General features: G+C 38.8%; 2 protein-coding genes across 2 annotated transcripts in view; both read right to left on the bottom strand.

Annotated features, from left to right (window-relative positions):
• Positions 1–25,883, bottom strand: Mcmdc2 (minichromosome maintenance domain containing 2). The gene is made up of 14 exons (XM_048359182.1): positions 25,744–25,883; positions 25,523–25,653; positions 25,393–25,452; positions 21,936–22,131; positions 20,899–21,021; positions 20,675–20,779; positions 17,871–17,996; positions 15,090–15,327; positions 11,356–11,561; positions 11,005–11,171; positions 10,292–10,471; positions 7,185–7,327; positions 1,270–1,379; positions 1–167 (listed from the first exon to the last, which is right to left on the bottom strand). Exons 1-14 carry the CDS (start codon positions 25,835–25,837, stop codon positions 1–3), a joined length of 2,046 nt encoding a protein of 681 aa, XP_048215139.1. The 5' UTR covers positions 25,838–25,883.
• Sgk3 (serum/glucocorticoid regulated kinase family member 3) overlaps positions 25,809–27,784 on the bottom strand; it is a 55,088-nt gene continuing 53,112 nt past the window's right edge. The window contains exon 16 of the mRNA XM_048359184.1: positions 25,809–25,924. Within this exon, the coding sequence (XP_048215141.1) occupies positions 25,868–25,924 (57 nt within the window). The 3' untranslated portion in view covers positions 25,809–25,867. The remainder of the gene's footprint in view (positions 25,925–27,784) is intronic.

The raw sequence follows: 27,784 nt of genomic DNA, 5'->3' as shown, positions 1-27,784 counted from the left end.
TTATTCATCACTAGAGAAAATAGCTGTCCCCAGTCCCCATGTAGCAATGAACTGCTGGAGCTGTTGCTGGCACTGAGTGAGATAGAGATCCCTTTGCTCTAAATACTCTTCATTATACAGTTCAAATGGGAATAATGCATTTGGAGCAACACAGAATACAGTGGCCCCTAAATGAAGAAAAAAATACAGTGTAAGTGGCAAACACTCTAATAATCATAAATCACTTCCAACCATAGTAATAAAGTTTAAAAGTTAAGCTCTGTAATACTTAAGTACTTTACCAATCTAGTCTTTTTAAACCCAAAATGATCTTAGTGAATATAAGAACAAGTTGCAAACCTACCTCATTCTATATCCATTTTTTCTACCTTAAAATTAGGAAATGACACTTTCTTACAGAGATCAGTCCCTCTGGATTGATCCAGAACTCTTCTCACCCTTGTTTATTCGTTTTGCTTTTGTTGCCAGTCCTGAGGCTTGGACTCAGGGCCTGGGCACTGTATTTTTAAAATAATATCTTAGATTTGATTAAATAAGTCTTAAATATAGAATAAAATTTGTCTTAAACATAAGAATTTAAAAATATAAAGCAAATAAAAATAAAAATATTTATCTTCCTAACAATTATTTGACATTGGTAAATAAAGGTAATTTCCTTTTTCTTCCCTATTTATTTACTTTGATATATAGGGTCTTACTGTGTAGCCCAGGATGACTGAACCTTGAGATTCTCCTGCCTTAGTCTCCCAGGTACTGGATTATAGGAATATACAACCCACCATGCCTGGCGCTATGAATGTTATTTTTTAATGAACATAAATAATTTCCTATCTTAAGTTCTTTTTTCCTCATGATATTTTAAACAACACGAAAGTTTAAGTATAAAAACAATTGTGGGGGCTGGGGATATGGCCTAGTGGCAAGAGTGCTTGCCTCGTATACATGAGGCCCTGGGTTCGATTCCCCAGCACCACATATACACAGAAGGGGCGCTGTGGCTCAAGTTGCAGAGTGCTAGCCTTGAGCAAGAAGAAGCCAGGGACAGTGCTCAGGCCCTGAGTCCAAGCCCCAGCACTGGCCAAAAAACAAAACAAAAAATTGTGCATAGTAAGGAGCTTAATATTGGATGATATTACCTATAAACAATTAGTAAATGTTCAAATTCAAGCAAATCTTACCTGAGATTATTTAAAATAAGTTAGCAATTTAAAGGATATTTAAGTTCAACTAAGATTATTTGTAGAGATCAGTAGTAATTTAATACATTACCATATTTCAATGTGAGAGATGTTTCAAATAATAAGGCTGCAATTAGTACATCTTCTTTGAGCACTTTATTCCTTAAGCTTAGTCGAGCATGGGCTTCAGATAAGGAAACTCTAAAAGAATTGATGTCAATAAAATTAGGAAAATAACATATTTTGGCAGGAACAAATTAAGACGTAAGTGAACATTAGGCACACATTAAAGATCATCATGTTCTTCCTCTTTTGAAACAGTATTTCTCTCCCACCAACTTAGGTTGTTCTAGCGCAGGCAAGTATACTGTACAAACTTATAAGAATGGTTTTTACCCTGGCTTTTATTTAGCATTCCACACCCTCATCCCCCAAGTTCTGTTCAAATAAATACAGGATTGGGAAAATGGGCCTAACTAAATATCTCTTATAGACTCACTCTTTTTGTTTTCACCAGTTCTTTGTCCAAAGTCCTAGTTCTTGTAAAGGGACCTTAGAGTTAAAAGTTCAAATTCCTATCAGATAAGTGAATTTTCTCCTCTTCTAGTCATGGCCTACTTAACTGTCCAAACTCTTTTGAACCCCTCCTAGCATTCACTGCTTTACAAAGCAATCTCTCTCTCTCTCTCTCTCTCTCCCCCCCCCCACTCTCTCCCTCTCCTCCGTTTTGTTCTAGGGCTAGAATTCATGGCTTAGCCTTTTCTGCTCATAGCTGGCTGGCACTCCACCACTTGAGCCACATCTCCAGTCCAACTTTTTTTTTTTAAGTCTAACTGGTTTACTTCAAACTGTATCAGTGACATCCCACCCCATACACTTGCCCACATACAAGCATAGCTTCATTCACCATTCACTGCCTGGGAAACCATCCTTTTGAAGTCATAGGGACAAAGCATACATGTTGTTGGTTACATCTGTTAAATTTAGTCTTTTTCAGAAATAATACAGTTGGCATCCCTAGATTCTGAGTCCTAGCTAAAGAAGTAAGAGTCCTAGAAGCAACAGTGGAACCAGAAATGCAAATAGGTCCCTTCCAGGGCAATCAAGACCCTTTCCTCCCAGGAGCTGAGATCTAGGAACTGGGTGCAGAGCTTGGTGTCCCCACCCCCCTGCAGCAATAATCCTGACCCAGAGCCTAGAGGCATACCCCTGCTTTCCTTCCTCACCTGGTCTCCCTGTACCCACAGAAGCTGTGCAGCCCACTGAATTAAGCCTGGCTGGTTTCAGCCTTGCTCTCACAGTTGAAACACAGACATAATGAATATGATATCCTCAGAGATTCCAGCCTGTCTGGAGTGAGGAAGACAGCAAGAGTGAGTGAGAGCAGGCAGCTACTAGTCTAATTTCTCAGGAAGAAGAAAAAAGCCAAAGAAGTGGGTGGGAGTTGAAGGATTTCATATTTACAAATTTTTGGGGGGTTTAAACTTCAACTAGACGTGTCCATGCTTGAATTCAGCCTCCTTAGTAGCTAGGATTATAGTTGTGAATCACTGAGGCCCAGACAATCTATTCCTTTATTTCTTCTTACCTTTTCATTTTTGTGGCTTTTAAATATTTTATTATTATTAAGGTGTTGTATAGAGAGTTACCGTTTCATAGGTCAAGTAATGAGTACATTTCTTTTTTTTTTGGACAGTATCACCCCTTATCACTTTAAATAAAAAATGTTTGAATTAATTACTGAAGTATCTCTTAAGTTTTTTTGAAGCAACTGTGATATACTTGAATATTGTTTTTGAGATGCAGAAAACTGAGCCTCTAGAATTTAAATTAACTGTAGTTTATAAAATTTGATATTTTTAAACTCAGTTATAAAATGGGGATGCTAAAGGCATTTGAAAGTTTGTAACTTACAGTGTTACATACATCTAAGCTATTCCTCTTGTATCCAGATTAGTTTAATCTTTCTTCTCAGCTCAGTAAGGTTTGATTTGAGACCACAGAAGAAATGAGGAATAAATAGTATTTCCTTGCTCTTGATACATATTTTGCTACTGCAACCCAAATCCCTGTGTTATAACAGCCAAATTACATTGTTTACTCAAATATAAACAGAATCAAATCTCAACTTCGTTTCACATCTTTGGGAATTAAACTACATCATCCTTTTCTTACACATTCATACATAAACTAGGGAGTTTAGAGCCAAATGGATTTTTTTACATTAATCCTATTGACTTTATTCTTGCTAGATTAAGATCATGATTCAAGGGGCTGGGAATATGGCCTAGTGGCAAGAGTGCTTGCCTCCAATACATGAAGCCCTGGGTTCCATTCCCCAGCACCACATATATAGAAAAGGCCAGAAGTGGCGCTGTGGCTCAAGTGGCAGAGTGCTAGCCTTGAGCAAGAAGAAGCCAGGGACAGTGCTCAGGCCCTGAGTCCAAGGCCCAGGAATGGCCAAAAACAAAAAAAAATCATGATTCAAGCCAGGCACTGGTGGCTCATACCTGTAATCCTTGCTAGTCAGGAGAATGGGATCTGAGAATCAAGATTCAATGTCAAACGGGGCAGAAATTTCCTTGAGACTCTTTCCAATTAGCAAGCAAAAAGCCAGATGCGGAGGTACGGCTCAAGAGGTAGAGTGCCAGCCTTGAGTGAAAATGCTAAGGAACAGAGTCCAGCCCCCAAGTTCAAGCCCTACTACAGGCACGTGCACGTCCACACAAAATCATAATTCAGGTCTGTGAAAGTCATCCATGCTGGTTCTTTATATATTAAATTATATCCAGCCAGGGGCCAGTGGCTCATGCATTTAATCCTAGCTACTCAGGAGGCTGAGATCTGAGAATCATGGTTCAAAACCAGCCTGACACCATACACCAAGATCAACTCAAAATGAATTAAGGACCTCAACATCAGACCCGAAACCCTGAAACCACTGAAGGACCGAGTAGGAAAGACACTAGAACTTACAGGCACAGGTAGGAACTTCTGAACAGAGTCCCAGGGGCACAGCAGATAGGGGAGAGACTCACAAATGGGAGTACTACAAAATAAAACGTCAGGCTGGGAATATGGTCTAGTGGTGAAGTGCTCGCCTTGTATACATGAAGCCCTGGGTTCAATTCCTCAGCACCGCATATATAGAAAAAAGCCAGAAGTGGTGCTGTGGCTCAAGAGATAGAGTGCTAGCCTTGAGCAAAAAGAAGCCAGGGCCATTGCTCAGGCCCTGAGTCCATGCCCCAGGACTGGCAACAAAAATAACAAAAATGAAATAAAAAGTTTCTGCACAGCTAAAGACATAGCCACTGAACTACAAAGACAGCCAACCATATGGGAAAGGATCTTCACCAGCACAGCAATAGACAAAGGCCTAATATCCGTCATCTACAGAGAACTAAAAAAACTAACCCCCTCCAAACCCAGTAAACCAATTAAAATTGGAAAAGGAGCTAAGGAGAGACTTCACAGGAGATGAAATAAAAACGGCAAAGAAACATGAGGAAATGTTCAACATCCCTGGCAATAAAGGAAATGTAAGTAAAAACAACCCTGAATACCACCTCACTCTAGTTAGAATGGCCTATAATACTGTGAACTCGGGCAACAACAAATGATGGAGTGCGGGGAAAGAGGAACCCTTCTCCACTGTTGGTGGGAGTGCAAATTAGTACAACTTTGGAGAACAGTATGGGGGTTCCTCAAAAAGCTCAGCATAGACCTACCCTATGACTCAGCCATACCACTCCTAGGCACCTATCCTGAACAACAGGTCCCAGGATACCATAAAGACATCCGCACATCCATGTTTATCGCTGCACAATTCACAATAGCCAAAATATGGAAACAATGCAGATGCCCCTCCACAGATGAATGGATCCAAAGAATGTGGTACCTATATACATGGAATACTACAGAGCGATTAGAAATGATAAAATAATGGTATTCTTAGGGAAATGGTCAGATCTTGAACAAATAATGTTGAGCGAGACAAGCCTAGAACACAGAACAAAGGGGCATGATCTCCTTGATATATGACTGTTGGGGGAGGGGAGAACAGTAGAGATCATGTCTGCAAAATAACAAACTTTTCAAGTGGTATTTCCACTTGTTCAGGTCAGTGGCTTTACATTTTGTATCTAAAACCAAACAACTACTAAACAAAAAGGTCTGGGATAGTCCTATCAGGATCACAATAGCTCAACAGCTATGTACATATGATTATATAAGATGAGGATAAACAAAATCAACTCCAAGAGAAGGACACAGGAGGACTTTATTGTTGTTGCGTTTAATGCACCAGGTGAATTTCCTTTGGCATACCCCATGTGGTTACTGTATATGATTTTGGTACACTGGATATTGTGTATATGCTTACCTGAACTAGGGAAGGAAAAGAAAAATGAGGGAGGGGGTAACAAATATGACAAGAAATGTACTCACTACCTTATTATGTAACTATCTCCTCTGTACATCACCTTGTCAATAAAATTTAATTTAATAAAACAAAAAACAGCCTGAGCAGGAAAGTCCAAGAGACTTTTATCTCCAAATAAGCATCAGAAAACTGGAAGTGACACTGTAGCTCAAAGTGGTAGCGCATTACCTTGATCTGAAGAGCTCAAGGACAGCAATCAGACCTAGAGCTCAAGCCCCATGACCAACAACAAAAAATAAATTTAAAAAAATCAATCATATTCTCATTTAAACTCCTAAAAATGTAGCCCCAAACAGAGTATGTATAGAGTTTTTCACACAAAGAGAGGAGAATGCAATCTTTAGCTATACTTTTCCAGGGAAGCATAATGGCTTTATGAGGAGCCTGTTTAGAGAAAGGGACAAAAATTAAATTTTTTTAACATTTCTGGTAGTATTTTATTTACTGTGCTATTTCATCAAATCTATCTCAACCCCTCACTACTTATTAATATATGTGAAAATATAGTTATATTAAAATAACCCCATTAAATTTGGATCAACATAGTCATATATAAATTAATGCATATATGTTTAAATACAAAATATTTTTACTATAAACATGAAAGAGCATGACTTTGGAAATTTTAAAGCAGTAAAACTGTTGAACATTTGAAATATTACTTAGGTAATAGAAAACATAAAATTCTGTTTATCAACATTCATTGAAGGGTTGGTTTCTACCTTCTCTTTTCTACCTTATTTTATCTTTTGCATTTGAAGATTTATATGTAAGTGATTGGATATGCCACTTCCTGGGTCCCCTCCACTGAGTTGCTATTAATATAAGATCCTTGTAGCCATCCTGTTTTTGTAGTAACCGAGTCCCTCATCCCAGAACAAGATGGCTGCTCCCACAGTCTTCACTAGCTCCCTTCATTCTGTAGGAAGCCAGACACAGTTTGCCTAAAGTAGACAAACCACCTTAGGGAGGAGAAGAAAGGGGAAGGGAGGGAGGAGAGGGGAGGGAAGGAGAGGAAAAGAAAAGAAAGAAGGAAAAGTCTTCCTTCCATCCCTCTCCCCCAAGGCTGGGGATGTGGGTTTTGGGGGCAGAGATGTTTGCCTGTCTCCAAGTAAACCAGTCCTCCCTCCCCTGACTTGTTTTTTCTTTTTTGCTTTTCAACAGTTTTACTGAGCTTTAACTTAGACCCTAAAACTGAACATATTTAAAGTAGTATGCAAGGAATACCACATTCAAAGAAGTTTCTCTAAGTCAAACTAAAAAATGCGTGGAATATAAATGGCTGTGCTTAAAAAGCAATTATTTGCATTTGAAGTCTGTATTTTTTCTCAGGAACATCACATACAAGGGATGCCATAAAAATTAATTTAGTGAAAATAATTATTAGAGGTGTAAATGATGTAAAGTATAACAAAAGCAACTGTGAAACCAGCTTCAATTCTTTTGGGACAAGATAAATTATAAACAACCTACCTGTAATCAAAGAAATAATGAAACAAGGGAAATAGAAAAGTTAAACACATCATATAGAAGTAAATATTGGCCTTAAAATCTTGAATACCTACAAATATTTTAATGCAGATGCTGACAGTTTTGATCCATATATAGAGTCTGTTCTGATTCTGCGACTTGATAGATAATATCCATGAATCATTCGTTCTGCCTCTGAGCTGAATTCTACATTCAAATTCTTTGCAAAAGCCAATAGCTAAATTAAAAATGTGAAAAAATTAAGAAATTTAAGTTTTATTGTGGAATCTATATAAAACGTCCAAAGTATACTGGTATCTTATTTTATTGATTTAAAAAGTGAGTAAAAACAGAGGGCTGGTGGCTCTTGCCTATAATCCTAGTTACCCAGGAGGCTGAGACCTGAGGATCATGGCTCAAAGCTAGCCAGGGCTGGAAAGTTCATGATACGCTTATCTCCAATTAACTACCAGAAAACCAGGAGTGCACTGTGGCTCAAAGTGGTTGAATGCTAGCCTTGAAAAAGCTCAGGGATAGTGTTCAGGCCTCAGTTAAAACCCCCAAACTGACCAAAAAAAAAAAAAAAGACGAAAAGAAAACAATAAAAAACACTGAGTAAAATGTCCAAAGTATACTGGTATCTTATTTTATTGACTTAAAAAGTGAGTAAAAGCAGAGTGCTGGTGGCTCTTGCCTGCAATCCTAGTTGATATTAATTATAATTCTAGTTTTGATAGTGCTGGGGATGGAACCTGGGCTTTGCATATGTTAGCAAGAGCCTAACTGCTGGACTACTCCAACTCCATTTTTTTGTACTTTAAACATTATCTTATTTTTACTCTCTCTTTAGACTTGCTTTATAGCCTAAGCTGGTCTTGAACTTGAAATCCTCTGAACCTGCACTCTGCCTCCCAAGTTCTGTTTTTACAGCATGCACCACCACAGCCAGGACTAACCTTAAACGTATATAAATATATTCTAGGTTGACCTTGTCCTAGACCAAATAGCTTCTATCTTTATTTTCCTTAGAGTCCACAATTCTCTCTAAGCCTTCCAAACTGGATAATAATACTATTAATATTACCAACATCCCTCTCTATGGTTCATCATTTGGCCAATGGAGATGTGTCCTCTATCACACTTCAGGTAAGAATATATGCTCACATCTGGTGTCCAGACCTGTGGACCATCCACAGTATTACCAACCAACTGAGGCATTAGTGTGGCCAGGTTTTAGGAAGTTATTCCATTTTGCTTCAAAATCTAGAAAACTCTATAGATCCAGCAGAGGCCAATCTTGGGCTCGTGTTACAGCTGAGCTATTGATAGAAGGGCACTCCAAGTACTGACATTCTAAACTTGGTCTCCTCCACACCCCAGTCTACAACAAATTCCATACACTCAGCTGTGTGGTGGTAAGCAGTATCTTTCAAAGAAACTATTTCCACCATTTCACTTGCCTAGTAAAGTCTATAACAATTCTCTACAGTTTTATAAATCAACTTAGTTCTGCTTGAGCTTCAAGGCTCATCACAAATCTCTAAAGCCCTAAGACTCCAATACAATTCTGCTTCAATCTTCCCATAGTTATCCATACATACTGATTTGTATTTCTGTCTTTGCTTCAACTATGTAGAACATCCTGCCATCTAAATTTTACTTTTTCTTAGGATGCAATTGAAGTCCCATCTCCTTTTTGTAATCTCAACTTTTGCATTTTACATCAACACCTTTGTTTCTAAATTTCCCAATTACTTATAGATAGCACACTCTACTTAGCATGTAAGTTGACCCTTGTTTCATGCATCTTGTTTTTAATCTCAATTAAAAGATAAACTATTTAAAGAACAAATGTACATTTCTGTTAGAATATGAAAGAATAGAAATAGGACTGTATATGCAAAGTATTCAGTAAATGACCATCTAATTAATAAACACATCGTTTTTTGTTCCTTTTTATGCTGGCACTAGGGCTTGAACTCCTGGTCTCACTGTGGCCCATTTGAGCCACAGCTCCACTTTTAGGATTTTGCTGGTTTATTGGAAATAGGAGTCTCAAAGATGTGTCTGCTTGAGCTGACTTTGAACCACAATGCTCAGCTCTCAGCTTCCTGAGTATCTAAGTGTGAGCCACTGGCACCTGGTACACATAGACTTTTGAAGAAAAACATAAGGAATTTTTTTCTTCTGGAACATCAGTTTGTCTCTCTTCAGTACTCTAATACTTAGAGGCTAACAACTTTTTTCTTATATACTAAACACAAAAATAAAACTTATACTAATAAAAGATTAGTTTCTACAATATCTCTGAGGTTTTTTTGTTGTTGTTGTTTTTTTTTTTGGCCAGTCCTGGGGCTTGGACTCAGGGCCTGAGCACTGTCCCTGGCTTCTTTTTGCTCAAGGCTAGTACTCTGCCACTTGAGCCACAGCACCACTTCTGGATGTTTTCTGTATATGTGGTGCTGGGGAATTGAACCCAGGGCCTCACGTATAGGAGGCAAGCACTCTTGCCACTAGGCCATATCCCCAGCCCCTCTGAGGTATTTTTAAACTTTTACTTTTTCTTACAAGGAAAAAAGGTATGAGAGAAAAAATACCTAATAGCTATAGACTTTAATTTCCCCATATCACCTGCTTTTTATTTATTCTACCTGGATAGTTTACTGTGAACAGACTCCTGAATAAAAGGGCTTCATTTGTAAATTCTTGTGTGCCAATTTAACATCTATGATAATCATTACTAAATCTAACTCATCTGTTTTTTGGTTCTCTGAACATGGCACACATAGTTTCATAATATCAAAATATTAAAATGGGTTATTAAATTACACTAAATATTCCTGAGAATGAGAACTCTAGAGGCATTCATAGAAGAGTAATCCTTTTGAATAATCTAAAAATGAAAATTATTGTGTATTTATACAGCTTGTCATAATTTTCTACAGAAATACTCTATTTCAGTTGTCTTTTTCATGGAGCTTCTTTAAGATATGGCAATATTAGACCAAAAAAAACCCAACATTTTAATATCAAACTCCTTACACAGTTGTTTATGTAATTATGATCCTAAGTAATTTCTATATAATGTCTTTAGTGCACTTAAAGTGGGAAAGTTGGAATAAAAGAATATTCAAAGAGATTTCTATTTTATTTGGAAAACTTTAACATAGGCTTTCTGGATAGCCATTTGGTCTACCTTTACCTTTTCAAAATCTTCCGTTGTGAATTGTTTAGAAGCTGAGTAAAGTAGCCCTTCAGGATCCATGGCTTTCTTTAAAGCATGTTGCACAGAAGGAAGAAGTGGGTGGTGAGGTGACGACTCATCGCAGTGTATCAACAATCCAAAGGCCTCGACAAGGTGAGCTGGGATCAAACTGCAATCCTATTTCAAACCAAAAGGTAAGTGAAACAGTAAGTTCTAGAATTTTCACAATTTGGAAATAACTAATTACAATATTTAAATAACTACAAATTAGTCACTATATATAATTTGTTATTTATATTGTTTCCAATATCTGAATAGCCTGGTATCTTGTGGAAAGCATACTTTTATTAAAGACACTTCATCTCCCTAGTCTTCTGAACAGACACCTGATTTGCATGACTAAAAGAATTACTAAAATTTTAGAGGTGAGGGTTTTACTCAACGGTAGAGCACTTGCTTAGCATGTATGAGGCCTTGGGTTCGAACCTTAGTACCACAAACAAAACAAAACAAAATTTTTCAGTAACTGGGTTATTTTTTAGTTGTAGCAAGTGGTAGGGCACTTCAAGCAAGTCAAAGCCCTGAGTTCAAACCTCAGTTCTGCAAAGAAAAAGAAAGAAGGTAGAAGGAAAAAAAAGAAGAAATAAAATCATTAAAACCTGTGATCAGATTCCCTATACAACTGTCTAGCAATAAAATAGATGCCTTACCAACTGACCAATTAGAGCGCTGGGTTTCTGTGCATTTCTCCTGGAAGAGGAATCCACATCAACAAAAGACCAGAAACTGCACTGAATGGGAAAAGCCTTTTGCTGATCAGAGTCATCCCCGAGCCTCTTTCCTGGAATGTACACTGTGATACTTCTGTTCTCCAGAACTAAGTCACAAGACATTTTACTTGTTATTTTTTTTTTCATTTTGGCCTAGTGGTCTACAAATTAACAACAAAATTTTATGTTGACATAACTTTTTACTACAGTTCACTTAGTGAAGACGCACTTGATATTAAAAAGACTACAAAGTTAAACATGTGAAATTTAATTTGAAAAAACATTGCTTACCTGATTGAAGTTGTTCAAGTTTATCTTTTTTGTATGAGGCTATGTCTCCTATAAAGCAGATACCACCTTTAGCTAGCAAAGCACTACCTGCTTGAATGCTAACTGCTCCAGTTCCATATTTATTTTTGGATAAAGTAGGAAAAATTTCAGTAGAAACAGGATGCCGTATACCACGGGGAACAAGGTTTATACTAAAATTCAAAAGTCTAGGGAGAAAAAGTATTCATTTTATTAGTTCATTTTCAGAAGTTGTAATGTGTTAATTGCTATATAATTAAATTACATCTAGCAGTATTTAGCATTGAGTTCTGCACTCGGGACACATACAGGAGAGCTCAGTGCTGCGGCTCACACCTGTCATCCTAGCTACTCAGAGAGGCTGAGGGCTGAGGACTGTGATCTGAAGCCAGTGCAAGCAGGAAAGTCTGTGAGACTCTTATCTCCATTAACCAGCAAAAAGCTGGAAGTAGAGCTGTGGCTCAGGGGGTAGAATACTAGCCTTGAGTAAAAAAGCTCAGGGACAGTGCCGAGGCCTTGAGTTCAAGTCCCAAGACTGGCACCAAAAATTTTTTTTAAAGAAGAATAGTCATTCATTTGGACAACTCATAGTCTAGAAAGATATAAAAAACTAATACATAGTATATGATAAGTACTAAAATAATCTTGAGAATACTCAAAGGGAGTGTATGCTTTTCCTGAATAGGTGTCAGAGAAAGTTCTGAGAAACAACTGAGCCATTTCCATTGTGGACTGCTTTCTTTTACACATTCACAATTTTTGCATAGGCTTGCAAATATCCCATGATGACTATACATGCTATTTCTGTACCATGGAAACTCTTTTTTTTTTTTAGTATTTATTGTCAAAGTGATGTACAGAGGGGTTACAGTTTCATATGTAAGGCAGTGGGTACATTTCTTGTACAATTTGTTATCTCCTCCCTCACTTCCCCTCCCCCTCCCCCATGGAACCTCTTGATACACCTTTTTGATTTCTGACATCATTGCTAATTGCCTCAATCTCTTCTTTTCTCAAATTCAGTTCCTTAAAAGCAAAAAGCACTCTTTTTCTTCTCTTGGTATTAATATATGGATTCTAAACTTTATAAAAAATGAAAAATAAAAGTTTTTAAAAGTCTTGAAAATGACTAAATTTGCATCACCTGATTTTGAGTTACTATATAGTGGAAATATCACAGTGAACTTCCCCCTTTATATAACTAAGATAAGAAAATAAAGTTTAGAAATGGAGTTAAAGTTTAGAAATGGAGCTAGTCATTTCGTGAGGAAATACATACTTTGAAGTTCTGTTAGTGTAAGATTATATTGGTATAATCTGTAGCATTTAACAAAATATTTGTTTCAATTTAATTTTAGCAAAACAACATCTGCTCAAATAAGTTAAGATTAAAATTTTAATTCATTCTTACTCTTTGTATGTGTGTGCATGCGTGTGTGTGCGTGTGTGTGTGTGTTGGACACTGTCCCAGAACTTTTTGCGCAAGACTAGTGCTCTATTTGAGCCACAACTCCACTTTTTGTTTTTGGTTATTAACGGAAGATAAGAGTCTCATGAACTTTGCTGTCAGAGAACCAAAGATCCCAGCCTCCAGGGCAGCTAGTGTGAACTAGTGCCAGGCTCTGTACCTTTGTGTTGCGTCAGGATTGCACACAGGACATTCATATGAATGTCTGTGAATATGTATGCATGTGTATATATTTGGGCAGTGTTGGGTTTGAATTCAGGACCTTGAGCTTGCTAGTCAAATGCTCTACTAACTCGGGCCACACCTCCAGCCCTTTTTAGTTTTTTTGTTTTTGTTTTTCCAGACCTGGGCCTTGAACTCAGGGCCTAAGCACTGTCCCTGGCTTCCTTTTGCTCAAGGCTAGCACTCTGTCACTTGAGCCACAGCGCCACTTCTGGCCATTTTGTATATATGTGATGCTGAGGAATCAAACCTAGGGTTTAATGTATAGGAGACAAGCATTCTTGCCACTAGGCCATATTCCCAGCCCCAAACCCTTTTTAGTTTTCAGATAGTGTCTTGTGATTTTGCTAGTGCTGGTCTCAGTACCTCCACTTACCTCCGCCATGACGCTTGTTTTTGAGACAGAATCTTCCTGTTTTTTGTTTTTTATTTTTATTTTTTTTTGGCCAGTCCTGGGCCTTGGACTCAGGGCCTGAGCACTGTCCCTGGCTTCTCGCTCAAGGCTAGCACTCTGCCACGTGAGCCACAGCGCCGCTTCTGGCCGTTTTTTTCTGTATATGTGGTGCTGGGGAATCGAACCTAGGGCCTCGTGTATCCGAGGCAGGCACTCTTGCCACTAGGCTATATCCCCAGCCCCAGAATCTTCCTGTTTTGTCTGGGCTGGCCTACAACCATAGTTCTCCCACATCTTCCTCCCATCTACAAGGGATCACAGACATCCACCACCACACCCAGCTCATTTTTTTTTTCTGCCAGTCCTTGGCCTTGGACTCAGGACCTGAGCACTGTCCCTGGCTACTTTTTGCTCAAGGATAGCACTCTACCACTTGAGCCACAGCTCCACTTCTGGCCTTTTCTATATATGTGGTGCTGAGGAATCAAACTCAGGGTTTTGTGTATGCTTAGGCAAGCACTCTACCACTAAGCCACATTCCCAACCCCCCCCCCCAGTTCATTATTTTTAAGTAATTTGGCTTAAAAAAGAGGGTTCTTGCTAGTGAAGAGCCACCAAATGTTGAGTAGATAACTTATTCTGGGGTTAGGAAACCCTAACTGAAAACCCAGTAATTTTAGATTTTTTTTTACAACCTTATTTAAATGTAATGCATAATTATGATTGAAGGAAATATCTAGGAAAATTAAAAGAACACCCTTGGCTTGTAGGGAGGAGACTATTTTTAAATGTAAACAAAAGTTTGTGGAGATGTGACTCAGTGGTAGAGTGCCTGCCTGGTAATCACACAGCCCTGAGTTCAAACAAAGTACCATGGAAAAAAACCAAATCACACGTATCTGCCAGATGATTGTGGCTTACTCCTATAACCCTAGCTAAGCAGGAGGCTGAGACCTGGAGGATTGTGCTTCAAAGTCAGGCCAGGCAGAGAAGTCTATGGGACTATATTTCCAATTAACCAACAAAATGCCAGACTGGAGGTGCTCAAGAACACAAGGCCCTCAGTTCTAGCCCTAGTACCAGCAAAAGAAACAAAAAGAAAAGGAGGGAAGAAGGGAGAGAGAAGAAGGGAGAAAGGAAGGGAAACATAAAAGCAGAGCACTGAACTGGAGGAATACTGAAAACTGAAGCCTCTGAGTGAGGGAATAAGTTGAAATGTTGTTAGAATCTCAAAATATTGGAAGCATATATTCCAGCTCTTAATTCATGTCTTAAAAGTTTTTAATTTCACAGATAAAAATAGATATAAATGGGCTGGGAATATGGGAATATGGTAGAGTGCTTGCCTTGTATACATGAAGCCCGGGGTTCGATTCCTCAGCACCACATATATAGAAAAGGCCAGAAGTGGCGCTGTGGCTCAAGTGGCAGAGTGCTAGCCTTGAGCAAAAAGAAGCCAGGGACAGTGCTCAGGCCCTGAGTTCAAGCCCCAGGACTGGCAAAACAAAAGATATAAATACTGTATCATTTGGATGGATTTGAAATCTTCTGTTTGTAATAATACTGATGGGAGAGACTTAAGCAGTTCTGTAATCAATTTATAATTTGAAATTTTTATAACACATACTTTACCTGTCTACAAGTAGAGTATCACTTGTTATAATTAAAATATCCAAGTAATCTTCAAGCTCCTTATTACGGTCACTTGACTGTACTAAACTCATCAACAAACAGAGCTTAAGCAAATTGTAAGTACCAGGAGGAACAATCTGTGACGCAAAGATATTGGCAAGTATTGCTGTAAATTTCCAGCATGAGCTAGAAGTCAAAGAGAGAAGACACCTGAAGTTGTCACTAATTCCTGAAGGAACTAAAAGAAATAAGAAAAAAAAAGCATTGCAGTTATTTGGTTCCATTTATTCAAAGTATCCATTTTTAGGCTTATAACAATGCTGTATTTGATTTTTTATTTTGTGTGTGTGTGTGTCAGTTCTAGGCTTGAACTCAAGGCCTTGGGCTTGAACTCAAAGCCTTGGCCTTGGACCTGAGCTTTTGTTCTTAACACTAGGGCTCTACTACTTGAGCCACAGATATACTTCTAGCTTTTGGGGGGTTAATTGGAGATAAAGAATTTCATAGTCTTTTGTGACATAGCTGGCTTCAAGCAATCCTGAGATCTCAGCCTCCCAAGTAACTAGGATTACAGGCATAAACCACTGGTGTCCAGCTGAATTCTTTTTATAATAACATGAAATTATGATTGGTGGACATACTTGTGTTATTTCTATCCCAGGGAATGAGATAAAAAAAAATCAATCAATCCCCAAACATACCCACATAGATGAGCTGTAAACTGAAAGTAACTCATCCTTCTTTTAAAACCTATCTGAACAATCAGATCATGGGGCACGTGTATTTCTGCTGTTTTTGCTCCTATATTTTTATGTTTGAAATATTAAACTCTTCAGGGAAGAATGAGAAGTACTAGAATGCTTCATTTAAAGAAAAATGTACATTCTACTACTTTGAAAGTACATATACTGTACTATAACACTACATAGTCTCCTCACATTTTTCAACTAAGAAAGAATTGTGATTTTAATTAATTTGTCCATTTTGGAGGAACGGATATGTATGAACAATATAGACTCTTCCTGTTGAGCAGCCATCACAGAGCAAACATTTACTGTGCTTATCCACGCCCAGGACCTGGGATGTCTACTTCTGTCCCACTCTTGCCACCTATTCTGAACTCTGCCCAATTCTAGACTTCAATGCAAGGAAGCTCACTTTACAGCCTACATCTAAGTTGCATTCTACAAAAAAAAATCTTAAAATAGCTCACAGTTAAAAAATGACCAGTCACGTGTCAGTGGTTTACATGTATAATTTTAGCTACTAAGAAGAGACCCGAGAATCAAAGGTTAAAGCCAGCCTGGCAGAAAGTGTACAAGACTCAATCTCCAGTCAACCAGCAAAAAGCTAGACTGGAGATGAAGTTCAGGTGGCAGAACACCAGCCATGAACAAGAAGGCTGAATAAGAGATCAAGGCCCTCTTATTAACGTCAGTACTGGCATACACAAATATATGTATAAATGATCACTAAAATTATGGTTGATCAAGCTTGCTTTTGTCAATGTTATTGTTCTTTTAATATGCTTCTCTTCAAGATGAGTCAAGATATGCAGAATCCACATGCATTTAAATTCAACATGGGCCTTTATTACTGCAGATGGTTGCACAGATTCTAAAAAGCCTACTCTATTCAAGACTCAACCAGGCTTTTCTACGTTTAGATATTTGTAAACCAAGGGAAAAAAAATCAAGTATAGTCTCCATTTTTGTTTATCTAATTCTAAGTTATGCTGGAGTTTCTAAAGAAATAATTACTAATAAAGGTGATATTTTGGCCTCTAGCTGCCATTATCTTACTATCTTATTTCAGAATTTACATAAAGAAGCAGCTACTGCCAGGCATCAGTGACTCACGCCTGTAATCCTAGCTACTCAGGAGGCTGAGAGCTGAGGATCCCACTTCAAAGCCAGCCTGGGCAGGGAAGTCTAGGATTACAGGCATGAGCCATCAGTGCCTGGCTCTTGAGACTCTGCTCTCCTATTAACGACCCAAAAGCTGAAAGTAGAGCTGTGGCTCAACGTGGCAGAGCACTAGCCTTGAGCAAAAAAGCTCAAGGACAGCATCCAGGCCTTGAGTTCAAGCCCCAAGACTAGTGTGCGCGCGTGCACGCGTGCACACACACACATACACACACAGAAATAAATAAAACAATAAAAATGAAGGAGCTATTTATTGAGCTTTTTTTTTTTTTTTTTTTGGCCAGTCCTGGGCCTTGGACTCAGGGCCTGAGCACTGTCCCTGGCTTCTTTTTGCTCAAGGCTAGCACCCTGCCACTTGAGCCACAGCGCCACTTCTGGCCATTTTCTGTATATGTGGTGCTGGGGAATCGAACCCAGGGCCTCTTGTATAAGAGGCAAGCGCTCTTTCCACTAGGCCATATCCCCAGCCCCATTTATTGAGCTTTTTGTCAGATCACATATTACTTCAAATTGTCTTAGCTATAAAAGCTAGTATTTAAAAGCTCTTCTGCTGATCTCTAATTCTTAGTATCCTAAAACATTTTTGTCTTTCCCTTTTTCCCTCCCTCCCTTTTTTCTTCTCTCATTTCCTCCTGTTTCTTCTTCTCTTCCTCCATAGCACTTAGTATCACAAGTATATTATTGATTAGTTTGTTTTTATTGACCATCTACTATATGATTTAAGAGTAGGAACTTTTTCCTATTTATGAATCTGTTGCTACTGCTTAGGAAAATGTCCACCACAAAGTAAACAATAAGTATTTGTTGAACAAATGGAATTAAATGTAAATATTTGTTAAGACATGATTTTCTTTACCTTTTGGATCACAAAGAGTGATGCTATTTGCTTCTATACAAACAGAAGTTTGTGAGGTTTTGACGCAGACTGGAATTCCAACGATTTTATATTCATTTCCCATTTTCATCTTGTTTACTAATTCATCTAAAATTAAACACAGAAGGAACTTTTACGTGGTCATAAGATCCAAAGATCTAGAACCAGTAACAACTCAGTAGTTGAATTCCTAATGCTATATTCCGTTTTGTTTAGTAGAATATCTACATATGATGGTACCCATAAAGCAAACTGGGGCAATTCTATTACTGATAAATACTCATATGTGTATGCAATAGGAATGATCTTCAAGAAGCATGTGATATAGAAACTAGATACTTTCCTAAAATATAAATCAAGAGGAAAGAGATCATCCAGTTTAATATGCAATATATGTACATTAAATGCTTGTAAAACGATCTCATAAGTAACAGCATTATTTAGAAACAAAGTAACATTGAAAGGTAGTATTTACTTGATAACATATGTAAGCTACTTATAGTTATTTATTAGTTAAAATGTAAAAGTTACTCTTATCTCTATACATGAAAAACCTGAGGGCAAGTGACTTGTATGAAGCTAAATAACTATCAAGTGGACAACTGCTATCCATATATGTAGTTCCACTTGCCCCAAGGTCTACCCTGTTACAGGAGGCTAGGTTCTTCTCTCACACCTGTAGAATGGGCAAAATTTTGGATGAGTTCAAAGTTTATTTTAAAAAAATAAACGAAAACATGAGTCTCCATTCTATAATCAAAAGTTGGTTGGTCTTAAAGTTACAAAAAATGGTTTTCAAGGAGAAGCAAAGAGTAACTTCTCTATGTGCACATCAGTGACTCTCTTTTTTCTCTCTGTACATAGAGATAGATGGATGGTAGATAATCTTTCTCTTTCCCTCCCTCATCCTTCAACTACAAGAAGTATTTTGGTGTATTCTGTATACATGGAAGTGAAGAACTATGCTCAATAATTGAGATAGTATAGAAACAAACACAAACAAAAATAAAATAAAAATAAAGGATGCAAAATTAATTATAGGAAGAAACTTAAAATAGAGACTATCATGAATAGTTTAACTGTTTCCTGAAATCTTAGACCTTGGTTGACATGTTCTTAGTCCATAGGAAAATTAGTTCATAGTTCCTAGTCCTTAAACAAGAGGAAAATAGGTTGGGAAGACTAGACAAATCTTTTAATGTCAATGTAAAAGATCTGCATCTAGTCATTTAATTTTAAATAATATATTTGAGACTTCCTCCTTCTCTTCCTCCCCCACTCCTTTTTGTTTTTGGCCAGTCCTGGGCCTTGAACTCAGGGCCTGAGCACTGTCCCTGGCTTCAGCCCGCTCAAGGCTAGCACTCTGCTACCTGAGCCACAGCGCCACTTCTGGCCGTTTTCCATATATGTGGTGCTGGGGAATCGAACTGAGAGCTTCATGTGTAGGAGGCAAGCACTCTTGCCACTAGGCCATACTCCCAGCCCAGGCATTGTTATTTACCAATTAAGTTACGATTTCTAGCTTAAATGTCTCATTCAGTCCTAACTTTCCTAACTCTTGTGCTTCCTCCTATCCATGATTTACATCCAGGACTTTTCTTTCTAAATTTCTCTAACTTTTCCCAAAAGCAAAAGAGCCCCATATTTTCACAGTTCTGGCTTCTGGATAAAGATTCATTTGTTCCCTGAGTGATTGTTATTATGTGTGATTTCCTTCTACATGGCAGACTCTGTCTTATTCATGGCTATTTTGGGTGTGGTATGTGTGTGTGTGCATGTGTGCACACGCATGTGTGTAGGCCTGAGAGCACAGTAGTAGGACTTAACTCAAGGCCTTGAGCTCTTACTTGGCTTCTTTGCCATGGCCGTGTCTACCACTTGAACTACATATAGCTCCACATCCTCTTCACTGATCTTATCCATGAATTCTCCAGAGTTAGTCACATGTGACTGTTAATTTTAAAAATTCTGAGATTTTACTACGTGCAGCAAAAAAATCCAGTCTTTACTTACAGCATGCTTTTATTGAAAAAAAAAAAACACACCCTAATGTTGGCTAGGCATGGTGGTGCTTGCCTGTAATCAATCCTAGCTATTCAGGAGGCAGAGACTGAGTGGATCCTGATTGAAGACAACTCTGGACAAATTACCTAGTGAGCCTCTATCTTAACAAACAAGCTGGGTGTGGTGGTTCACTCTGCTATCCCCAGCTGTGCAAGAGACTTAAGTAGGAAGATCAAGGTCTGATGCTGGCCTCTAGCAAAAACGTGAGACGCTACTGAAAAATAACTGAAAGCAAAAAGGACAAGGGGCATGGTAGAAAAAGTGTAGAGTACGTGCCTAGCAAGAGTGAGGCTCTGAGTTCAAACCCAAAGAAAATAACAAAGACATTAAAAAACCTCCAATATTAACATGAGATAAATGCATGTAGGATAATGGGGGATCATTGCCCATACAATGACTATGACTCTGGGATTTAGCAATCTAAGACAACTTGTAATAATTTATTATTTATAAGCCTGAATAAGGGGACTGGGAATGTGGCCTAGTGGTAGAGTGCTTACCTCATATACATGAATCCCTGCGTTCGATTCCTCAGCACCACATATATAGAAAACGGCCAGAGGTGGCACTGTGGCTTGAGTGGCAGAGTGCTAGCCTTGAGCAAAAAGAAGCCAGGGACAGTGCTCAGGCCCTGAGTTCAAGGCCCAGGACTGGCAACAAACAAACAAATAAGCCTAAGTCAATCCCACATTTTATAGCAATTTGTTTCACAGTCTACATACCTCTTAGGAAAATTGTAAGAGATTGAAACCTAAATGGCTGGTTTTTAATATATCCTTGAAAAGCATGAAGAACTTTTGTGGTAATGATTTCAACTATCTGCTTATCTGCAGACAAAGAACAAAACAAATAAATTATTAGGACATAGATGCCATTTTGCTCTTCATATTAAAATAACAGACACTATTTTGAAAATCATCATTCCAAAATGGAAATGCATTTTTACCACCAAGTACTCTAAATTTTCTGTCTTCTTGAAGTGAAGATGAACAGTGATTACACAAAAAGTCATTTCTTACTGTTGATGATTCTGTAGCACCAGGCACATGCACTCTTATGTACCGAAATCCTGAAAGGAAAAGTGCTGTCAGAGTTGACCATTTTCACTAATTCAGCACTAATTCAGAGCATGCATAATTCAAGAAGATCAACGAATGTTCATTATATGGCTCTATTATGTATTTATGTATTGATTTATGTATTTATGTATGTATTTATTTATTTATTTGAGATCGGCTCTTCCTATGTAGCCCAGCCTAACCTCGAACTCTCCTGCCTAACTCCCAAGTGCTGGGACCATGACTGCTTCTTGTTAGGGACTATAATAAGACATTGGTAATATGGATGTTTTAACACTCAAGTTTTTTATGTAGCAACGAGAAAAACAGATAATTGCAATATGTTGCATTATTTGCAGAGTGTTCAGACAGAAGAGAAGCATGGCATCCAAGCTATCGAGGGAGGGCAATAAATGAAAATGACGCCACACTCTGGGGGCTAACGTGTAATCCTAGCTACTCAGGAGGCTAAGATGTGAGGATCTGAGTGTCAAGCCAGCCTGGACACGAAAGTCCAAAAGTCCGTGAGACTCTTATCTCCAATTTAACATCCAAAAATCCAGGAGTGGAGCTGTGGCTCAACTAGTAGAGCCCTAGCCTTAAGCACAAAAGCTCAGGGACATGCCCTAGGACCTACCCTTCCCTTTCCACCCGAAAAAAAGGACTGAGCAGGTTAAGCCGAAGAGTTAATAGAGTACCCTTAAGTAGACAAGGAACAGTATGAAACAATGTATGAAAAGCCATATTTTACAAAATAAAAGTACTTGTTAAACTGCTAGATGGAAGGAAAATTCATTTCAATTATGCAAGTAAACTTATAATCAAATTTCCACTCCATTATTTGAAGTGACTAGGGAATTGTAAACACAATTTGAAATTAAACAATATATTGCTGGATGCTTTGATTTTACACTTTAATATTTACCTTTTGAAAGAGGGCATGCTTCATCTGAACAAAGAAATCTTGCGCCTTGTGAATACTTGGTTACAGTTGTCATTGCAATAACAATTCCTTGCATCATATAAAATCTCTGCGATGTATAATCAAGTGGAAACTCACAAAGATCAAGATCATAACTTGGCAGAGGAGGTAAATGTGTTAATTTCAGCACTATATTAATCTGATAGGAACATAAAAACGGTATTAATAACAATTGCAAATACAGTCGGACTTTCATTATGATATAGAAATTCACTGCAAAGTAAATCAGGTGAATGACTAGAAGTCGTTTTGGGACATACTGAGGTTCAAACTCAGGGCCTCACACTTGCCAGTTATGACTGAGCCATCCCTCCAGCCAAATAAAAGAGTTCAAAATTAAACAAGTAAAAATCTTATAAGCTAACATTTTAATTCAAAGTATCACAATGAGCTAATTATTTCCCCTCCAAACACATATTACCTGGCCATATTTCTAGTGCCCCAATTTTTACCTCTAAATCTCATTTCTCATTAACAGAAAGTAGGGCTCCCAGGGAGAAATTACTGGTATAGCTCTGGGATGAAAAATATACCAGATGGAATTGGGGCATTTTCTTGAGCCAGAAACTAAGGACTATCAAAAACAAATGGTATGTATCAAAAGGACATTAGAGCGAACCTGAAGGGATACGCTGTCCTCAAAGATTAACAGTATGGTAATATAAGCATCAAAATGAATGACAGTTTCATTAAAACATACCAGAAACAAAGCCATGAAGGTTCACACCTGTGAGCCCAACACTTGGAGGAGGTCGGGGCAGGAGGCTTCTCAAGAGCTCTGGGTGCTTGCCTAGTATACACAAAACCCTGAGTTCAATTCCTCAGTACTACATAAACAGAAAAAGCTGAAAGTGGCGCTGTGGCTCACGTGGCAGAACGCTAGGCTTGAGCACAGAGAAGCTCAGGGACAGAGCCCAGGCCCCAAGTTAAAGCACTAGGACAGGGGGGAGGGGGGGGAGAGAGAGAGAGGGGAATGACTTTATAAAAAGAAGATGAAACATTTATCTGGTATTCTATACGACTTCCTGGACAAACTGATATTTCAGAGTAACAAAATGATGAGAGGGGCTAGGGATATGGCCTAGTGGCAAGAGTGCTTGCCTCGTATACATGAGGCCCTGGGTTTGATTCCCCAGCACCACACATACAGAAAATGGCCAGAAGTGGCGCTGTGGCTCAAGTGGCAGAATGCTAGCCTTGAGCAAGAAGAAGCCAGGGACAGTGCTCAGACCCTGAGTCCAAGCCCCAGGAGTGGCCAAAAAAAAAATGAGAGAAAAATTATTTTTATTTTTGTGTCTTTTAAGGAAAATAATGAGTTCAACATGATATTTTCAATTAAAATACAATAATTTAATATCTTAATTTTCTTAATTTTGAACCCAAGTCTTTGCAAGTGATCAGCAGAGCTCTACCACTGAGCTAAATGTCCAGCCCAGAGCATTTACAGAGGAATCAGAACAGCTGGTAAATTGTGCAACTCCTCATGTATTGCTGGGCTCTGGGGAAAGTGAGGCGAAAGCAGAGGGTAGCCGTGTAATGGAGGGTCAGAGCAACATCACCTGAACGGAGTGCTTCATTGTAACATCACTAATCAAGATTACATACACCCTTACAGAAAGCAATGTGGGGTAAACGTCACTAATTCTGATGTATTCTTGCTAAGATGAGTTGAATTGGAATTGAAGTTTCTAGAGCCTACCCTTATTTTGGATCTATGAGGAAAAGAAGAATAATTTAAGTAGTATCACAAAGAAGCAATCAGAATACTCTAGATTATGTAAACATTTTATAGGACAATGAACTAGTCTCTTCAAAAAGTCAATGGTATAAAGAGGGAAAGTGAATGATTCTGGATTGAAAGACACATAAGGAGATATAAAGATCAATTATAGTGTGGCTCTTCTTTTATACTGAGTTGAACAAACCAATTGAAAGACAAATTTTTTTTGTTTTCTTTGTGTGTGTGTGTGTGTGTGTGTGTGTGTGTGTGTGTGTGTGTGTGTGTGGTAGTGATATTAGGGTTTAAACTGAGGGCCTCCTTCTTGCTGGGTAAGTGCTCTACCATTCGGGGCGCATATACTCAGCCCTTTTTTCACTTTATTTTTCAGACAGTCTTGCACTTTTTGTTTGGAGCCAGTCTTGGATAACAATCCTCCCGCCTATACCTCCAGTAGGTATAATCCCATAGCTAGAGTTAAAGATACTCACCAATATGCGCAGTCCAGCTTATCTGTTGAGAGAGATCTTGCTAACTTTTTGCTAGGGCTGTCCTCAATGCAATTTTCCAAATTTATACCTCCCAAATATCTGGGATTGCAGGCATGAATTTTCATACCAGCCTTTGAAAGGTATTTCTGAAACTAATTGGTCAAATTTAAATGTGGACAATATTAGATGAAACCAAGGAATTATTGTTACTTTTGTAAGGGGGTAATGATGCACTGTAAATATATAATAAAAATATCTACAAGTTTTAGAAGTTGATACTAAAGTAATTAAGAGTAAAATAATAGAATAAGATTTGAGTGCCAAGTATACAGAGGTGTGCCATATGTGTCACTTTACTTGTTGGTATGTTTGAAGCATTGTACTACAAAAATGTTTAATCTTTCAAGTGAAAATATGGGAAATAAAGATGCATATGTAAGGTACTTGTGATAATCAATCTTGGTTGTCTACTTGGTTAGAATGAGAACCATCTAGACAACTCTAGTGTATCCATGAATGTGTCTGAAGAGAAGATTAGGGAAGACCTGCCCCAGAGGTGACTAGTTTCATCTATAAGCTGAGGGTCCAGATAGACAGGGGAAAGGCAGAGAACATCAGGAGTGGAGTATTCTTTTCTCTCTCCCTATCCCCTCTCCTTCCTGACTGTATGTTACAGGCTCTGCACTACCAAACTCACCCTACCATGATGGACTGGAATCCATGAACCATAACCCAAATTAAATAATTCCTCCCTTTAAGGTACTTATATCAAACATTTTGTCACAATTTAGCAACAAAAATCCAATACAAAAAACTCTATAGGACTTGGGAAAACGTAATTTTTTTAGCAAATAAAAAGTACAAATATAAAAACATTTACAAGTAGTTGTGAAAGTATTCAGCTACATTTTCTTTATTAAAGTTAGTTAAGACTGTCAGATGCCAGTGGCTCATGCCTGTAATCTTAGTAACTCAGGAGGCTGAGATCACAGTGCTGAAGCCAGCCTGGGCAGGAAAATCCATGAGACTCTCATCCTCAATTAACCAGCAAAAAAGCAGGAAGTGGTAGTGTCCTATCCTTGGGCAAGAAAGCTCCGGAACAGTGGCCAGGCCCTGAGTTCAAGCCCCAGGACCAGCACAAAAATACAAAAACAAAGCAAGAACAATGAAACTTACTTGAATGAAAACTTACTTGAGTTTCAGTCTGCAACTGTCCAATTAACGAGAGAGTCTTAATAGCAATAAAACAGACCTGTGGTTCAAATAAACAAGTTTACAAAAAATTTCCACATGGCATAAAATTGTTTCTTTCTTTAACTTACTGATTGAAAAACTTGTGCAGCTTTTAAAGGATGGTGTAAAATGTGATTTCCAAGTTCAGCATCTAATTCAACAACATCAGAAGGATTTACCAAAATATTGAACCGATAGACAGCATAACTTTGTTTTGAATCTATAAAAATATACAAATGTAAAATTCACTACAGTTATATGAAGACATATATTTCAAAGTTTTTAACCAAGTCACATTTGCTGAACATACCATTGTAGTACTTGCAGTCATCTATAAACTTTTGGAGGCCTCGACTTCTGTCAAGATAGATAAGGGCTGCTTCTTTCATCTTTAGATTTGACATTTTTCTCCCAGTTATAATTCTTCTTTATTACTAATGGATTAACTCATGGTAAAGACTACAGGTGGTGAAATTACAGGATGAGGAAACCTAGAAGTGAAATAGAAATAACTTTTACCTTTGGAGACCTCTAATAAAACTTTTTTTTTTTTTTTTTTGGCCAGTCCTGGGCCTTGGACTCAGGGCCTGAGCACTGTCCCTGGCTTCTTCCCGCTCAAGGCTAGCACTCTGCCACTTGAGCCACAGCGCCGCTTCTGGCCGTTTTCTGTATATGTGGTGCTGGGGAATCGAACCTAGGGCCTCGTGTATATGAGGCAGGCACTCTTGCCACTAGGCTATATCCCCAGCCCCCTCTAATAAAACTTTACAAACCCAAAACTGAGAACAAAATAAGACCAAGTAGCTTTTCAATTCTCAAAACACCTACACAGAGAGCTACTTCTCCAACTCCTAAATAAGACTGTAATCAGTTATGAGATCCTCCACAAGATGACAAAGAACAGGATCCTCATATGTCTTCATAGGCAAAAAAAAAAATGCTCACTGAAGTAATTTTGGATGATACTGTTCTCTTGTAGACTCTGAATCTTTTTTGTAGGGGATGAATGAGGACACATTATGTGACTGAATTAATTATGTGAGCTTCAAGAAGTTCTCAATTTAGAGAAGTCAGAAATAATAACAGCATTTACTCATTATCAATTATTAATTTATCTACTATTTATTGGACAATTTGTCTGTTTGCCAGAATCACTAGGGATATGAGTATAATATGATTCCTATCCTTTAGAAATAGGAAAGACAGATATGGAAACAATTACATGATAACTTAAATGCTGTCAGAGAAATATGAATATACTGGGGCTGGGAATGTGGCTTAGTGGTAGAGTGCTTGCCTAGCATGCATGAAGCCCTGGATTTGACTCCTCAGCACCACATATACAGAAAAAGCCAGAAGTGGCACTGTGGCTCAAGTGGCAGAAAGAAGCCAGGGACAGTGCCTAGGCCCTGAGTTCAAGCCCCAGGACTGTCAAAAAAAAATGAATACACTGGAGAGAATGGGAGGGGAGAACCTCATATGAAATATTTCACAAAATTTGAAGTCATCCTGTGTATCGATCATAATATTTTCTGTTGTTTTAAGACATTTTGTCTAAAGACTGTGGAGGGCTGGGGATATAGCCTAGTGGCAAGAGTGCCTGCCTCGGATACACGAGGCCCTAGGTTCGATTCCCCAGCACCACATATACAGAAAACGGCCAGAAGCGGCGCTGTGGCTCAAGTGGCAGAGTGCTAGCCTTGAGCGGGAAGAAGCCAGGGACAGTGCTCAGGCCCTGAGTCCAAGGCCCAGGACTGGCCAAAAAAAAAAAAGACTGTGGAGTCCTACAAAATTATTTAAAGGTGACACCTAGTAGATGAATGTTTCTCTAATTGGAGGAAAAAGAAGCGTATTGCAGAGACAGTTAAACACTACTAATCTGCATTGTGAACCCTGCACTGTTGTATCTACACTGCGACTACATGGAGCTCAGATTGCTTTCCAGAGACCCGCAGTGCAGCCAGCCTGTCCTTTCCACGGTCACGCAGGGGCGAAGCTCTCGTTTCCCCTTGGCCAAACCCGCAGTCCTCTTCATCTTCCTGTAGGTAGGACGTTCAGGGGGTCGCCCTCCGGCTTCATGGGGCACGTTTTGGAGCCCACCCTGATGACACAGAGCCGACTAGAAGGTGGGCGTGTGCGCGTGTGCACGGACGCTGGGATTTGAACTCAGCACCGTGGGCTCTTGACTGGCCGCCTCCCTCGTGGCTGGCGCCTTCCCCGGGCGGGCCGCCGGCGGCCGTCGCAAAGCTGTATGGAGCACGGAGGGATGGCCCGTGGAGTCGCGTGTGCGGCTTCCTTCCCTGCCGCTCGGGCCGGCTCCCCTCGGGGGTGGGGGGTGGGGGGGGTCGGTA

The sequence above is a fragment of the Perognathus longimembris genome, chromosome 12, assembly GCF_023159225.1.
Source record: "Perognathus longimembris pacificus isolate PPM17 chromosome 12, ASM2315922v1, whole genome shotgun sequence".
NCBI lineage: Eukaryota > Metazoa > Chordata > Mammalia > Rodentia > Heteromyidae > Perognathus > Perognathus longimembris.
The sequence above is the reverse complement of the archived record's forward strand: the minus strand, read 5'-3'. Positions and strand labels throughout refer to the sequence as shown.

What these genes read in the sequence shown, in the direction of transcription:
- Mcmdc2 (XM_048359182.1), bottom strand. Translation starts at nt 25,837, where the DNA reads ATGTCAAATCTAAAGATGAAAGAAGCAGCCCTTATCTATCTTGACAGA. An exon ending in AAAATTTAGAGTACTTGGTG is followed by an intron (nt 20,780 to 20,898) that starts GTAAAAATGCAT and finishes CTTTGTCTGCAG; the next exon opens with ATAAGCAGATAGTTGAAATC. An exon ending in ACTTGAACAACTTCAATCAG is followed by an intron (nt 11,172 to 11,355) that starts GTAAGCAATGTT and finishes CTTGTGACTTAG; the next exon opens with TTCTGGAGAACAGAAGTATC.